At 29.0% G+C, this 18,355-nt stretch overlaps 1 protein-coding gene across 1 annotated transcript; it reads left to right on the top strand.

Moving 5' to 3' along the window:
• Positions 1-5,271: 5,271 nt before the first annotated feature.
• Positions 5,272-9,064, top strand: PUMP1 (plant uncoupling mitochondrial protein 1). Its single transcript, XM_011010847.1, has 9 exons — positions 5,272-5,437; positions 6,595-6,813; positions 6,922-7,000; positions 7,139-7,272; positions 7,361-7,459; positions 7,554-7,658; positions 7,899-7,973; positions 8,432-8,518; positions 8,775-9,064. The coding sequence occupies exons 1-9, from the start codon at positions 5,354-5,356 to the stop codon at positions 8,814-8,816; spliced, it is 924 nt and encodes a 307-aa protein (XP_011009149.1). The 5' UTR covers positions 5,272-5,353; the 3' UTR covers positions 8,817-9,064.
• The last annotated feature ends 9,291 nt before the right edge of the window (positions 9,065-18,355 follow it).

The raw sequence follows: 18,355 nt of genomic DNA, 5'->3' as shown, positions 1-18,355 counted from the left end.
ATATTAAAAATAAAATAATTCAATTATTAAAAAAATTTCTAAAAAAATATAAAATAAATTGAGTTAATTCGAGTTAATTTACTAACTTTGTGATTATAAACACATACTTGAAATAACCTTATAAAAAATTAAAAAAAAAAAGCAAGAAGATCAATTCCTAATAAATTAAATAATAAATAATAAAATTAATATATATATATATATATATATATATTTTTGAAAAGAACATAATAAAATATCAAAGTTGACCTATATTAATCTTGATCATAAATTTGAAACTAACCCCTATAAAAGGAAAAAAAATAACAAAAAAAAATCTAAATAATAAAAATGCTAAAATTCTAAATAATCAAAATGTTAACTAAATGATGAGGGGTGAAATTGAAGAAGAAAACCAATAAAAACTATAAGACTAAAAAACAAAATAAATAACAAAAAAATCAAATTAAATGACACATTTATATTTTGGCAAGGGTAAAAAAGAAAAAAATGGTCTCTTAAAACCTAACCACCCTCAATCATGCAACCTTTAAAAAAAAAAATAAGGATAATATAGTTATTATATTGTTATTTGAAAGATAAAAATATTGATTTGTCCTTAATTAATTACATAATAACTAATAAACTCTTGTGGAAAAACCATTCCATCCTTAACACCATGGCATTAATTTGTTTTTAAAGGAAGAAATGATAATTTTAGTGTTGCAATGAATAATATTTTATTTATAGGTGCATAATAAGTCTCCATGCATTTTAATTGTAATCTTCAACCCTTTTTTTTATATATCTAAAACTTAATCTATATATATAAATATATTCATATGGGGTTAAAGAGAAACTAATTAAGATTATTTAAAAACAATTTTAATCAAAATATAAGTATGAGTTGGTTTTATACGTAACTAGCTAGGTTAATCATCCCATAACTTGAAATATTTTAATTAATATTTTAGTTGTTTCATGTAATAAAATATGGAATACGTAGCAGCCACTACAAACCCACATGAATTCTCTTTTATCATACATATATATAACACATTAATTTATTAAAATTCCTCTCATTATACGATGTAAAATACTATACAAAGAACATAAAAGCTTTGTGTTTATTTATATAGGGGTGGTGTATTACCCGATGAATTTTTATAATATTCAATCATTTTTATGAAAAGAAAAGAATTAGTTAAGTTTATTTTGTTAGTTACAATTGGTGTAGAGATTTGACTGATATATTATCCATGTACTGGGGACTTAATCAAGATTAAAAAAAAAATTGGTGTTCCTCTCATTATACGATGTAAAATACTATACAAAGAACATAAAAGCTTTGTGTTTATTTATATAGGGGTGGTGTATTACCCGATGAATTTTTATAATATTCAATCATTTTTATGAAAAGAAAAGAATTAGTTGAGTTTATTTTGTTAGTTACAATTGGTAGAGAGATTTGACTGATATATTATCCATATACTAGGGACTTAATCAAGATTAAAAAAAAGATTGGTGACCTAATTGATATGGTGCAGTGGAAGGAGACAAGCCCTTTCCATCGCTAGGCTAAGCACTGGAATGCTACCTTATCTTACTCTAGAGATATTGCTCATTAGTCATTGTTGAGTTGGTTTTCCCATTTAAAAAGCCATTACAAGCAAGAAATTCATTGAGGATAAATTCTGGTTTTTATTTTATTTTATAATTAAATCACCATGTCTTCCTTCAGGATGATAACAGTGACAAGATTCTGGATAATCTCTTACTCTATCCAGTCAACCTCATAACATTTTGACTAACTACTCTTGAATTATAAATTTCAGCTCACTTCAAAAAGTTCCTCTTGAATTATAAAAATATCCTCGAAGGCTTCGATCATCCATCAAGGATTTACATGTATCAAACTTGCTGCGTAAAACTCAACAAAGAATAAAAAAATAATAATATCAAAGCTAAATCTTCTGGCTAATACAAGGTAGCTAACTGTTGGGTTTTTTAAAATATTTACATATAGCATCAAAATAGTAAATTTAATTTTTTTAAAGAGTTTTAAGTATTAAGTTAAATACATCTAGAGTTATTTAAAATTTATATAAAAATTATATGGAAATCAAATTTTTTTTACTTTGAATGATTATTTCAAGGCTATGTTGTATTAAATCACAAGTTTTTCAAGTGTCTAGTTTTTAATGATAATTCATATAAATCACTAGTAAAAACTCTTTTAAATTTTTTTAGGTGAGAGGGATTATTATACTTTTTAATGTTAATTTTTTTCTTTTGTGTTTAGGTGTTTTTGTACATTATTATCTTAAAAAAATAGAAAATAAGAGGCATAACATTTTATATACAGAAAAATCTAAAAACCTTATAAATTATAATATATCAATTTTTTCTTTAAATAATATCATATATATTATTTTAGAATAATTTTAGAAATTTATTCACTCAAGTCCATACTTGATTTTTTCTGGGTCTAGAATTATAATCCCTATATTAATTACATTCTAATTCTTAATTTCTAACATTTATTTAAAATTAAATCACATTTGATTAATCATCTCATTTTAATTTCTGACCAATGATTCTTATGTGTGTGACCCATTATATTCTCTAATAAGTTGGCCTAAATATAAATTATAATCCTAAAATTTATTATTAATTTAATATTTTATTGATTTATATTTAAAAACCAAGTACAATATCTTATAACCTGTCACGATCCCTCAAATATTAAAAAAATTATAATTAGTTTGACTTAATTTTTCAGTGACTAGTTTTTCAATGTAATTATTATTCCTTTATCAAGAATGCTCTAATTTAAACATTATAGTATGGAGTACGTTGCTTTGTTAAATTATTTTAGTTCTGAATAGTATAGTCATTAATTCTTTGAATAAAATTTGAAACTTTGAAACTTTTTTCAAATCTCTTTCCTCTTTGACCAATGATTTCACAATCAGTGCTATTTGAAAATAGATGAATTGTTTTTCTTCTAATTCAATTAGGGTAATGAATCCTTTAATGATTACTCAAATAACTTTATATATTTTATGTTATACCCAATATCTACTTGTTTGTTACCTTTAATTAAGACAATGTGTCACAAAAAAAGTCTAGGAGAAAAAACCTAAGTTAACCTAGGTTAATTCAACTAACTCGTCATCGATGATATGAGATCAGAATAAAACAATTAGGCTTTCAAAAAAAAAAAGATCTAGTAAAAAAGATCGAAGTTAAAAAAAAAATTGAGAAAAAAAACTCGTGATAACCTGAGTTAACTTGACTAACTTGCATTTAAAATAACCCAATAAAAAAAATAGAAAAATCACATAGCTCAAGGGCTAATAATTTAATGTCAAAGGATGAAATTGTAAAAAAAAAAAAAATCAATTTCATAAAAAAATTTGAGGAAAAAAAATTAAGTCAACCATGGTTAACTATAATATGAGATTGGGACAACTCAACAAAAAGGATAATGAAATAAATAGTTGTTAAGGACTTAATAAGTAAATGTCAAATGATGAATTTAAAAAAAACTATATATCAATTTTTAATGAAAGGACCCAAAAAAAGACCGAACTTAAATCGACTTCAGTTATGAGGTTGAAATTACCCTATAGGAAAACAATTATAAAAAAAACAACAAATTAAAATTTATAATCGTAAAATAATTTAAAACCCAAATATTATAGAACAAATATGATATATAAACAAAATAAAAGAAATTAATTAGAGTATAAATTAAAAAACAAAATAAATTAAGAAAATGATAAAAAAAATTTAATCGAAATAATAAGGATCAAAATTAGATTAAAAAACTAAATGAACTTAAATGTTAAAGGAAAAAATCAAAAATAAATAAATGAAGAAAAGGATAAGAAAATAGTAATAAAAAAATAAAGATCAAAATTGAATTAAAAAATAAATGCAATAAAATAGTGAGAAATGAAATTAAAAAAAATAAATCAATAAAAATATAAAAAAAACAATCGAAAGAAAGTAAACCAGATTGGATACGAAAACTAAATGGAATAAAATGCTCAAATATATATGGATACGAAAACTAAATGGAATAAAATGCTTAAATATAAAAAAAAAATAACTAACCTTCAAGAGATATTAAAAACAAAATAAATAATAATTAAAATAATAAAAACCAACATCGATATAAGCACAAACCGGAAGATAAAATTATTTTTTAGAAGGGCTGAAGTGAATTTTAAACTGCTGCAAGAAGATAAAACAAGAAAAAAAAAAAACTTTATCACAGCCTATCTGGACTCCTACTGTGAGCACACAACTCACCGCCAAAAAGAGAATGACTCTTTGCTTCTAACATTAATGTAAATAGAGGATTTTGGTAATCAAACGAACTCTGCACGTATCAATAATTTTTTTAAAAAATAATATTTAATTATTTAAAATTATCAAATAGCCCCTAACTAAATTTAAAAATAACAACAAACTAAATTTAAAAATAACAACAAAATAACAACAAAAAAACCAAAATGAAATAACAAAAACGCCCTTGAAACTTGCATTAGTTTTTTTGTGGATTTGAAAGGTAATTTTGTTATTAAACTGTTTAAACAAAAAGGGAAGGAAAAGGAAACCTCTTTCTGGCATGTTTAACCTTTTTTTCCTTTAAAAAGTATGACGATAACTTCATTATCCATTTTAATTTTGTAGGAAACACATAACCATTAGCAAAAGCTAAATATTTTTATTTTACTTTCAACAATAAAATAATAATTTCATTAAGCAAAAAAATATCTTTACTAATTTTTTTAAGTCAATTTTATAATAACTTTTATCCTATTTAGAGGATATTTGAGAATGTAATATAATTTATTTTTAAAATATTATTTACTTAAAAATATATTAAAATAACTTTTTTTTATTTTTTATATCAGTAAATTAAAATTATATTTTTTTTTCCAACATGGCTTTAAATTTTTTTTTTAATTGTAATTTTAATACCTTCATGGCTATCCTATGATAAAACGTAAAAGATTTTTTTTTCCATGTAAATAAAATAAGGAGTTAAAACAGAATTTCCATAGTTGGCAGGCTGAGGCGAGTAGCAGGTAGTGCTGTGGGGGTTACGAAATTATAAACGAGGGATGACGATGAAGAGCAGAAGGGGGGACATTACAGGAGAGGCAAAGATAACAAAAAAGGTCCCAATCCAATTGCACAACCTGTGGTGTTCTCTGGTCACTTTTCCCAAAATTCGCTCTCCATTTTCCCCTTTTCTCCTTCTATATATATATATAGTCAGTGAGTCCTTTTTCTATCTTCCTTTCACGGCCCTCATCATCATCTGTCTCCTGCTCCATCCAGCTGAACCACAACAAAGATGGTGGCCGATTCCAAAGGCAAATCCGATATCTCCTTCGCCGGAACTTTTGCCAGCAGTGCTTTCGCCGCATGTTTTGCTGAGGTAACTATACTGTTCCAATGAATTGGTCCCAGTTTCTTTGTTTGGCTGGCCATGTTTTTCTTGATTTGATCATGTTTTATGCCTAAAATAATTTGATGTATGGCCTAATCTAATATTTTTTAAGGAAATTATAGGTCCTGAATAAAACTTCTGATGATGTTTTGATGTTTTAGTGAAAGCCACATCTGTCCTTTTAACACCCTTGCTTTAGTTACTGTTATGGAACAGGAAAAATCGAATACGACTTTGACATAAACACGTTTACTTGTAGAGACGGAGATGACTAGGTTTTTGTGTCTCGTGGATAGTTTTTATACAATTTTTTTTTTAAAATTTAAATTTTTTTTTTTAAAATTATTTTTTTTCATGATTTTAGATTGTTTTAACATATTGATATAAAAATAAATTTTAAGATATAAATAAAAATATTATTTTAATATATTTAAAAAATATATTTTAAATTATAATCGTCAGTGTACTCTCAGATATATCCTTTTAATCTTTAATTAAAGAAAAAGACAACCACTTAATTTTTCGCCCCCACAAATGGCCTTTTAAACATTTCTTAATTTTAATTTCTAATACCATTTATTTTAATTAACTTAATTTATATGTTTGAAAATTAGCAAAATATGAAGCAAAAATCATGAAAAATTAAATAAATGTAAACATGAGAGAGAAGAATAAGAAAATGTCTAATCCGGCCAAATTACGGAACAAGATCATCATCAAATAAAAACTTTCTTTACATGAATATGAAGTTCTGGATCTAAAAAATTAAATTATGAGTTGATTAGAAGTGTTTTTTTAATGTTAAATTCGTGTTTATAATGTTTAGTAGAGTGTTTAAAAGTGGTTTTTAATATTAAAGACTAGCTTTAAAAAAATTTAAAATCACATTTTTCATTTAATATAAATCTGGTTTCTTTATATTATCATCCCCAGCAATTGATTTGATTTGTTAGTTGAAAATTAAATGGTACTGGGAAGTCATTCTCATGCAGATTGTATCTTGAATTATGCTGTTTCTATGCTTTATCTGCTAAATTAAATTGTTGGGATTTCCGTATCTTTATTTATTATCCCACGCAAGTAAATTGCTAAGTGTTAAGATTCGGAAAAGAGAATTGATTAAGGCTAACTATCCATTAATGTAGATATGCACAATTCCATTGGACACTGCAAAAGTTAGGCTGCAGTTACAAAAGTCGGCTGTTGCAGGAGATGGAGTGGCCTTGCCAAAATACAGGGGCATGTTGGGCACGGTTGCTACCATTGCAAGGGAAGAAGGTTTGGCAGCGCTCTGGAAAGGAATTGTACCCGGATTGCATCGGCAATGCGTTTATGGAGGGTTACGGATTGGGTTATATGAACCTGTGGGTTTCTAAATGCTCTTTCATTGTGAAGTAGTTATATTTATTTCATTATATGTTCTGTTTGGTTTCTGATTACTGTGACATTTGAAAATCCATGGTGGTTGTCAGGTGAAGAACTTGTATGTGGGCAGTGACTTTGTTGGAGATGTTCCTTTGACCAAGAAGATTCTTGCTGCACTTACTACCGGTGAGCTTGATTTGCCAGTGTTTTGGAAGAACTTGAAAGAAAATTTTTTTAACCAATACGTTCATTCTTGATTCTGATGCCATTGCCAGAGGGCCTGCTTTCTTTCTGTGTTGTTGATGTACTTGTCTCATCAATCAGGTGCCATTGGAATCGCTGTGGCAAATCCAACTGATCTTGTGAAAGTTAGACTTCAGGCTGAAGGGAAACTACCAGCCGGTGTACCAAGGCGCTATTCTGGAGCTTTGAATGCGTACTCCACGATTGTGAGACAGGTTGTGTATCTAGACGAGGATAAAGAGAATTTAAAAATATAACCTTTATATTAGTCGGCCTGTTTTTACTTGGTTTTCTAATATTCAGGAAGGAGTTGGGGCACTCTGGACTGGGATTGGACCCAATATAGCAAGAAATGCTATTATAAATGCTGCCGAACTGGCCAGCTATGATCAAGTGAAGGAGGTACACTCAACATGCAACAATTTTGATGCCTTTTTTCTCTCTCTCAATTGCATAGAATGTTTTGTACCACTTCTAATTTTACAATTCAATGCAGACAATTTTGAAAATTCCTGGATTCACAGACAATGTTGTCACTCATCTTTTTGCTGGTCTGGGGGCGGGTTTTTTTGCTGTTTGTATCGGTTCCCCTGTTGATGTGGTAAACCATCTATATCCTTATGAACTCTCTAGTTTTTCACAAGATAAGGATAGCCTATGCAATCAGTGCTCATATTATCTCTCGCTCAAAATTAACCAGCATCTATATACAATTAGTAACTTTTGTTGATAAACATCAGGGTCGATAACATGTTAATTGTTTTCCTGTCAAGTATTTCAGAAGGATGGCTCCTTTTAACGCCTATTGTTTTTTAGCTCCTTTTTAAATTTAATTTTGCAGGTCAAGTCAAGAATGATGGGGGATTCTACTTACAAAAACACACTTGACTGTTTCATCAAGACCTTGAAGAATGATGTATGCTTACCTTTCAACTTTATATCTCTCTCTTAGATAGGAAAACTATTTCTCTAGCCATTGACATAAAAATGACTTTGCCTATAGCTATAGCATAAAGTAAGTGCTAGTACCTTTTGTTTTATGTTTTGAGCAATGCGAGGACGCTAGAAGTTTGGTAATAATCATTAACTATTGTCAGCAGAACATAGGAAAGTTGTTAAAATCATGGTGACATGGCCTTAACATATCTGTTCCATAGATACCTTAATCAAAATTAATTAGTTAACTGATCTCCTGTCGGATGTCCATGTATTATTTAATGAAAGAAATCCAGCAAACTAGTTTACATCGCCAGCATTATTCTGCCTTTTAACTTTAAGCGGTAGTATTTGTTCTGTATGGATATTCTAAGCTATTATATGTTTTCAGAGTAAATTTTACTATGGAAAACTTAAAGAATCAGATGTTATTTCCAGGGCCCACTTGCTTTCTACAAGGGCTTTATTCCAAATTTTGGAAGGCTGGGATCTTGGAACGTGATAATGTTTCTAACTTTAGAACAGGTACAGATTGTTCAAATTCTTTCTCCACGTAGTATTATGTTTCTCCATTTTAAGAGCTTAGTTCTCTCCGTTTCTACTTTGTTTTTAATAATCTGGTCTGTACACTTGCATTCAAATTCCTCCGGTCTGTCTTTCTTCCCTGTGTCTTCAAGCATGCTTGATCGATTGTTTAACTAATTTCAGCAGGCACGCATTTGGTCTTTTGTTTACTAAATACTTTCTGTGGCTCAAAGTTTACTCTTCTTATACATGTCAGGCAAAGAAATTTGTCAGAAGCTTAGAATCATCTCGAGCTTGAACATGATGGAAAAGGCTAAAATGCGTGGAGAAGATGGAAGGAGTCCCGAGAACAATAAGTTAACTATCTGCCCTTGTCATTTCTCTTATTTAGATGAGGAGTCCTGCAAGGGAGATTATAGAAACTCAAAATGCTTTGAAATAATTTGATTGGTGATCTTTTTGGTACTCAATTATTTTTACTTGTCCCCATTCACCCTCTTGGGTACTAATCGTTTTGCTTAGTGGATTGAACTTGGGCTGCTTATAGACTGAAATTGTTGCCGTTGTTTCTAGCCTTCATATGCTTTAGCATTGGAGATAGATTTTTTTTTTTAATTCATCAAAATAAAGAATGAGAAAAACTAGAATTATCAAAAAGGTGGACAAAAGTTTCACACGGGGCTATGAAGTAAATATATGCCTTCGCGGTGTAACAATGTTTTTAGTTGAAATTAATTTTTTTTAGTGTGTTTAAGTTTTCTAGATGTGTTGATATAAAAAATAAATTTTAAAAAATAAAAAATATATTATTTTAATAAAAAAATTTAAAAAATATTTTAAAAAACAAATATTATCACAATACTAAATTAACTTGTAACGAAGCATAAGTTAAGCACCTTATTAGCGAAAGAGATGAATAATACAAAAACAAAACATTTACTTTTTATTGTTCACCAATTCAATGCTAAGATTTAAAAAAGAAAAGTTATTTTTTTTAATTTATTCTTCAATAATAGATTTACTAGATATTAAATTTTATAATTTATTTTAATTTATTATTTATAAAATTATTTTAATTTTATGATATGAATCATAAATTTTATAAATTAATTAATGTTGATTTAAATTTTATTTTATATACATCCATTGACTAGAAAATACTGTGTTATTAGAAAAAAGGTAGTGTGCCAACGGCAACACCAACTTAGAGTTGTGACTCCTGTGTCCTAATTTTTCCTTAATTCATATCATAATAGAAGAAGTTAACAAAGTTTTGATGGAAAGATCTTAAGTAACACATTATATAAAGTATAAGAAGTCGATTGTCATTTATGATACCATAAGGTTTAATATGACATAAATGTAATACCTCAAGGATTAATGATGTTGTTATTCCCTTTTCTCGTAAGGATATATCACAAAATAAATTAAGAATTTTTTTTATTTAAAAAAATCCATGTGAGTTAACATATTCATTTAGTCCCAGTATGAAATTTCTACTGTGCAACCATAATTTATTGAATACTTTTCCAAGTTTTTCTTTGAATTATTTTTTAAAATTCTTTATATGAATATGTTGGTTAACAATGTTACCCTTTATTAATCGATTAAATCAAATTTACCTAAATAATTTTTTGTTACCCGTCCTTCCACTTCCTAGTCATAATAGTTAATACTATGTTATAGGTTTGATCAAAAAAAAAATTTAAAATGTTTAAACATTATTAATGTGTTTTCTAGTAAAAAGAGAATTTTAAACAATATAAAAGTTGATCCAATATGACTTGATTGACTAGGCAAGTTTAAATACAACCTAAATGACTTATATAAAAATAAAGTAATTCAAAAGAAATTTCAAGACATCTTTGTTTTTAAGTATTATGACAATAATATATTAGATTGACCCGAGTCAATTTGAGTTAACCTGCCAAATATACAACCTTAGTTATAAGACCTTAATAATTTCATAAAAAGTAAATCGAAATAAATTATTAAAACTAATCTCTAATCAACCCAATGTTGTACGATGAAATTAAAATAAAATTTAATTAAAAAAACACAAAACAAATGACTCAAGTCAACCTGAGTTAACCCACCAAAACCACTACTTGAATCATAAGACCATAATAATTCCATAGAAAGTAAATCAAAATAAATTATGATGTCCAATTCTCAATCAACCCAATATTGAAGGATGAAATTGAAAAAAAATCAATTAAAAAAGGACAAAAAAAGATTCAAGTAAACTCGGGTTAGCTTGTTAAACCCATGATCCAAATCATGAAATTCTTACCAAATGATGCGGTTAATATAGCAAGAACCACACCTGTAAACCAAGTTGATTAGCGTGGATTTTTAAAGTCACCCATAAGATACACATAAAATATGTGCAAGATCATCATTAAAACCATCATACTTGTCGACCATTAATGAATTGATCAGATTAACCAATTGATGGATCAAGGTTTATTGATATTTTTTAGAAAAATATTCTTAGGTAGCCCAAGCCTATTTTAGGCTTTGAATACATAGATTAGGCCTAGATCATAGTTATGAGCTTAATTTCTTATCCAATACTAAATGCCTATATGGGCTTGGGCATGATGCCATAGCCTAAAAGTTGGGCATGTGATGCGAATCTCATAATCATGAGGTTATGAAACCCACAACAAGATTAATAATGAATTCTGAAAAGCCAAAATAGGTTTGATAATAGTATGACATAATGAAAATCCATTCTAAGACACCAATATTATCAAAATAAGAATTCTTACCCTACAAATATCAATTCACGAAGTAGAAATATAAGGAAGATGCCACGAGGTTAATTAATCTTTGATAAGTCAATTTAGTTCATTAGAGAGCCAAATAATACAAGAATTTTTCTCACACAATATGAATAAATTCAACAACAATGGTATTATCAAGTCCTAATATTTTGTCATTACAAAGAATATTTATACTCTTGAAAATAAAAATCCTAATGGATCTATCCTTGCAGGCTAAATTAGCCTACTCACAAAACTAACCCAAAACAGATGATTAAACCTGAAATCCTAAACAAACTATTAAGCTCAAACAAGCCTGGAGTTGTAGTTAAAACAATCAAGATGAACTAAGCTTATAAATAATAAGTCCTAGGAACATGCTTTATGGTGGGAGATTATACTATGTTAGATACAAGCTTGCTCAAGGTGAAGCAAGATATAAAGAATCATTTATGGATGGAAAAGGCTAGTATAATATGGCATAAATCACCTTGATTTTATAAGAAAAGTCAACAAGACAAACTTTCTAAGCTTAATCACTCTCTTATTATAAACTGAAGCTTAAGGAATAATAGGAAAGGGTTAACTCATTAATATTCAACATATCCTTGTAAATTTTCTACTTTTCTTAACAAAACCATCACTGAAGTTTTTATTGTTATTAAGGGTAAAGAATTTATCCAATATCCCTTACCAATTAAAATAATTCCTTACACTCACACCTCCATAAAATTTTATATGTTTTATTAGGATAAAGAGATGATATCGAATAATACATTGCCTTAAAGAAGGAGATCAAATGGCTAATAGCCAAGGGTTATATCCAATAATTTATAAAAGGGGACACCTATATTGAACAAGACATAAAAGAGACTAGCTAGCATAACCAAGCACCGTTAAAGATCAATGTGATTTTACGTGACACCTCTGTAGAGAGCAATAATGGAAGTAGAAAAACAAAATATGAGAAGTAAGTCCTTATTGTTTCTTATCTACCAAACATATAGCATGAGCTTTTTCTTCACCCTAAAAGATGGGGTAGGAGTGATTTTTCCTTATGAGGATGCTCTGGTCATCTTAACTATTTTGTCCAACAAATATGTCTATAGAGTGTCGGTAAATTATGATAGTGCAATTAATATCATATCTAGTGATGTGATGGCATAAATAAGGATACTTAGACTTCTCTTATTAGGATCACAGGTTTAGGCATGCCAGTGAAGGGCACCTTAAAGATCCCTATTACTATCAATATCTACCTCAAATGCCTAACTCTCTGACAAACCTTTATGGTTATTGATATGAGTTTGGCTTACAACATCATTATAAGAAGGCCCCTTCTCCACTAAATTAATATAGTTATTAGTACAAAGTATTTAGCCTTGAAATTCCTCGTTTATAGAAGGGTAGCTACAGTACAAAAAAACTAAAGGTCTTCCAAACAATGTGCTTTTTCGTGTTTAAAAGGCAAAAATACCCTAATAGTGGATCAACATGGTTTTGAGAAAGAAAAAATATAAGTAAAGATAAAGGTTGTTGAATAGTTAAAGGATGTGTCTCTAAAAAGAGAGAGGGAAACTATGAAAATAGGAGTTTATTTTAAACCTAAGACAAGAGTAAGCCTTGATAGAGCTTTTTAACATCTAAAAAATCAAGTTTTCCATTAGGCATACAAACATGTCCAGGATTAGCCCTAGGGTAACCACACATCAACTAAAGGTTGACCAACTTTCTCCCTTATCCATCAAAAGAAGAAGAAGAAAAGAGTTTCGAGGGTGAAAAAAAGGGCAATAACAGATGAGGTGGAGAAATTACTTGCTGCTAGATTTAATTGTGAGGTGATGTTCCTTGATTGGTTGCCAAATAGCGCATGTGTGTAGACTTTACAAGCTTGAACGAAGATATTTTCCTCTCTCTCTAAAATTAATATATTGGTGGACTTTACCGCAAGTTTTAAATCCTTTAGCCCTCTCTATGCTAACTCTGGGTATCATCAAATCAATATGCATCTGATTGATGAAGAGAAGATATCACTCATAATCGAGAAGGGATATTTGTTATAAAGTCATGCCTTTTGGTCTAAAAAATATCGGAGCCACCTACAAGTGAATGGTAAATAAGGTGTTAAAGGATCAATTAAGAAGGATTATAGAAGAGTATGTGGATGCTATATTGGTAAAGAACATGATGTTGAGCAACATCTTCTAGATTTAGAAGAGGTTTTCTCTGTACTAAACTCATATCAAATAAAGCTTAATCTTTTCAAATGTGTATTTTTCATCAAAAGAGGAAAGCTTTTAAGATTCTTATTGAGTAGCAAGGGGATAAAGTCCATTCCTAAAAAAATTTAAGCCATACAGAACATGACTCCCTCATAATTAATAAAGGAATTTCAGCGCCTCATAAGAAGGTCATTCACCCTCAATAACTTTATTAGTTATCTTAAGGAGCATAATTTGCCATTCTTAAAAAATTTAAAAAATACTTAAAGCTTTGAATGGACATCTGAGTGTTAGGAGGTCTTCGAAGGACTTAAATTCTACCTCTTATCTATCATGGTTTTATTATAACTAAAGACATATGAGAATCTTTTTCTCTATTGAGGTATAACAAACTTGGCTATTAGTAGCATAGTGCTAGTAAGAGAGGAGGATGAAATTTAGTGTCTGGTTTATTACTTTAGCAAGATCCTTTAATAAGTTGGGACAAGATATTTGAAAGTAGAAAAGTAGCCTTGGCTTTGATTCAAGCCTAAAAAAGTTGAAGCTTAACTTCCAAGCTTACCAAATCAGAGTTTTAATAAATCAACCTCTTTAGCAAGTTCCTCACAAGCCTAATACGTGAGGATGCTTAGTGAGTTGAGCAATTGAGCTGGGGGTGTTTGGTCTCTAATATTGAAAAAGGTTGACTATAGAGGGATAAATATTGGTAGACTTTATTGTTGAATACTCCTTTAAGGAGCCCATACTTTATTAATACAAAACTCTATCAAGCTTTTAAACACCATTTACTGAGCTAATAGTTTCAAATCTACCATATCAACCCCTACATGGAAGTTATTTATGGATGAGTTCTTTAATATTGAAGAGAATGGTATATTAATAATGCTCACAAGTCTAGAGGGATAAGATTTTGAATATAAAGTTTGTTTTGAGTTTCTAATTACTAACAAGTATTAGAATATGAATCCCTTTTAGCCAGATTAGGACTTGTAAAGGGTTTAAATGCTTACCCCTTCATATTCATAACGACTCTCAGTTGATTGTTGGCCAATATAAAGGGATATATGAGGTCAAAGAATCCACCATGCTCAAGTATCTCTAAAAAAATCCAAGATTATTTTTCTAAATAAAATGAAGGTAAGGAAATCACCATTATCCAAGGGAGGACAACAATCAGGCATACCTTCTATTTAAACTTGCAAGTTACAATTCAATAAAGATCCATCTGAACATGTGGATTGAAACTTTTAAGAAGCCAAGTGTGGGGGGGAAAGGACTCATGATCGCCCCAATCACCCTCGACAAAGATTGGAGAAAACCTGTGAGGAATTACCTATTAACCAGGAAGATACTTTCCAATAAAAATAAGGTTATCATGCTAATTAGGCAAGAAGCTGGGTATTGTTTAGTCCATGATGTCCTATACCGTCATAAAGTGTTCCCCCAAGTATTTTTCCAACTAAGATAAACATTATTTCAGCTATAATATCACACCACACGTAAGTACTCCTACAAAGTATTTTGAAATAACCCTGTTTTTCTTATACCAAGAAATATTAAGGACCTCGTTAAAGAAAATAAATATATTCTTAAGTGTCTTCGTAAGAATACCACTTTTTTAGTGTCTTCGTAAAAATACTACAAAAACTTAAAGGGCTACTAATGGATTAAAATTTATTGATATTTTTTAGAAAAATATTCTTCGTTAGCCTAAACTCATTTTGCATTTTGAAAATATAGATTGGAAGATCATAACCATGACCCAATTAGTAGGCCCATATCAATCATCCTTGTAAGCCTGGGCATGATGTCGAAGCTCAAGTGTTAGGTGTGTGGCCCTACACCCTATGGGTTTAGGTAACATGCCTAAGCTTAGGTACTGGACCCATGCCTAATGCCTTTTGGGCTCGGGTAACGTGTTTGAACTCATGTGTTATCGTGTGTTTAGCACCTCGTGGGCCTGGGGAACACGCCTGAGTTAGGCGTTCAGCCCACACTTAATGCCCTTTAAGTTTGGGTAACATAAGTTAATACTCAAAACTTGTAACTTGGATCATTTGACTAAAATAACATCATAAAAATTAAATTGAAACAAATTATAAAATTCAATCTCTGGTAAACACAATATTAAAATATATAATTAAAAAGAAAAAACAATGTTAAAGTGAACACTGTTTTGTAAAAGGTTAATAATAGATTAACCTCATTTTTTAGGTTTTCTTGTTCATATTCTATTAAAAGGATATATAGAAAATGTAAAACAAATTTATGAAAATAATTACTACAAGAATTATTTAATAAATAAAAAGTATGTTTATTAATTTTTTAGATATGAATTTTTTTAATAAATAATAAAAATTATTTGAAAAGAATTGAAATTAAAATCTATTTCTTATATATGGTGCAAACATTAGAATGCTAAATTGATTGTTACTAAATTTTAAAACACTTAATCGAGGAGAAATACAGTGTCTAAATGTTATAATCTATAAGCATTGAATAACACACCATAAAGGCTCGAGTTCTCATCACTTCTACTAACATCGTCCCCTCTCATCCTTGTAATATATTTTCTTACTTTTGATATGAACTCTAAATTACTTTATTTAATGTTAATCACACAGAATAACAACAACAAATATTGTTGCAAAATTTAGAGAGTTGGATTTGATATAATCAATAAGAGAATAAAATTCAATATAAACATCTGTAGGATCTTCGTTGTTTCATTTTTTTTCCGATTTAATATCAATAATTGATTTAAAATATTAAAATAATCATAACCATTTGTTTGCAACTTTTATTTTAAAAACCATTTTTCTTTTTCTATCGTTAAAACTACCTTGTTAAAATGTATAACTTATTTTCTAGCTGCCATAAGAAAGGAAAGGAAATGGAAGAGGTGAGATCTCTTCACTTGAAATGTGGCCACTACTGCTAAAAATAATCTAAGTGATAAATTCACTGGCTACATACAATAACTAATATTGGATATAAAAAATTCTTATATCCGAGACCTTTTTCATTTCAAGTAAATCCATTCATTCCATGGTGTTCCTGCCACTATTTTGAATCCCATCCCAGCTTGACCTAAGCCTCGAGCTAGGTTATTGGACTTGTTAATTATAAGTTAACTCAATTAACCTAAACTCTAGATCATGATATTAATCGAATCTCTCTCCTTTCAAACTCAAACTAAAAGGAAATTGAATTAACCATTTAGTAGATGGCTCTATGGTAATAGTTTAGAATCAAGGGGTTTGCTCTCCCTGTGGTTTCAGGTTCGAGCCCTATAATTGATGATATTGATGGTCATTGGATGCTTACCTGGTCATTAATTTCAGGCCTGTTGAAATTAATCAAGGTACGCTTAAGTTAGCTCGAACACACCATGTGAATTAAAGAAAAAAGAAAGAAAATTGTATCATCTTTGTATTTCTTAATATTTAGCTCCTCTCCTCTTTTAATATCAATAACTATCCATCAAAATATGTTTTTATGGATAACAATGTGCTTGAGTAACAAAAGGGATTGCAATATCAAAAAAGACGAACACTGATTGGGGGTGATAATTCAAAAGAAACCCTTATCTACTCATAAAATGGACATGCACGCCCAATAATGTAACTAAATTAATAAAAAAAATGAGATATTTATATTATGCTTAAATTAAGAATCACAATAATTTGAAAACCTTAAGAACTAATATATATAATCCTCCCATTTTCTTTAAAATGTTCTTAAGCTTCCCCACACTCGCGGTAACATATTTTCGATAAGTTCTTCTATAGTAGAATTATGACCTTGACTCTTTTGATCGGAACAAGTTCTTGCTTCATTGGAATGCACTTCTTTTGGAGTTTCTCTATACACACTTTTACAAACATCTTTTTGTGGATTGATGCAGCATAAAAAATGATTTGAAACTGCTTCTTTTTTTCCTGAAAAATTTTATAAAATTATATAAATTATATCATGAAAACTCATCAAATAATTTAAGTTATTAAATTAAGATGATTCTTTGATTAATATCAAAATTTTAATGACTAAACAGTTATGAGTTTAAATTTTATCACCGTCATTTTTTTTATTCTAATTAAAATTTAATTATTTAATTAATAACACAAGATAATATGAATTTATATAAATATTAATTTTAAAAACTTTTATTTAAAAAAATCAGATATTAGATTCATCATATCTTGCATAAAGACTAAGTATTGTTTTTATACTTTCTACTAAAAAATAATAGTAATAACAAGAGCAAAACGCTAAAAAAGACGGAGAACATGGCACCAACATCCCCAATTGTAACCTTAAGATCGATTCATAAAATTACTAATTATTTTTTGACAAAGAAAATTAAAATCAATAATTAAAAAAGGGTTTCATGTTTGAAGAACACTGATCGAACTAGTTGCTAATAGTGTCCATCATGATTATTAGTTTTTACCCAAATTCTTCTTCTTTTTTTTTTAAATTAACGTGGGTGTTCGGGTCAGTTTGCGCGCACCACGACTAATCCCACGGGCCCTGAAGTTAACGACCATGTAAGCCTCCAGTGGCCATCATATGAGCAACTAAGGACTCGAACCTGAGACCATAGAGGGAGCAAATCTCTTAGTCCCAAATCTTTACCACTTGGCCATCACCTAGATGGTTACCAACCAAATTCTTCTTCTTACTTCGTCTTTTAATGGAATAAAACTATGGTAGCATGACACATTTATCACATATACATCTATAGAGAGAGAGAGAAAATAAGAGAAATATTTGTTATATCAATAATGGTTTTCTATACTTTCTAGTCAAAGAGACAATTGTTGCACCGACTGTTATCATTACCT

Source organism: Populus euphratica, unplaced genomic scaffold (assembly GCF_000495115.2).
Source record: "Populus euphratica unplaced genomic scaffold, PopEup_1.0 scaffold519.1, whole genome shotgun sequence".
NCBI lineage: Eukaryota > Viridiplantae > Streptophyta > Magnoliopsida > Malpighiales > Salicaceae > Populus > Populus euphratica.
This window is presented reverse-complemented; position numbering and strand designations above follow the sequence as displayed.

What these genes read in the sequence shown, in the direction of transcription:
- PUMP1 (XM_011010847.1), top strand. Translation starts at nt 5,354, where the DNA reads ATGGTGGCCGATTCCAAAGGCAAATCCGATATCTCCTTCGCCGGAACT. An exon ending in GGATTGGGTTATATGAACCT is followed by an intron (nt 6,814 to 6,921) that starts GTGGGTTTCTAA and finishes GGTGGTTGTCAG; the next exon opens with GTGAAGAACTTGTATGTGGG. An exon ending in GCTATGATCAAGTGAAGGAG is followed by an intron (nt 7,460 to 7,553) that starts GTACACTCAACA and finishes AATTCAATGCAG; the next exon opens with ACAATTTTGAAAATTCCTGG.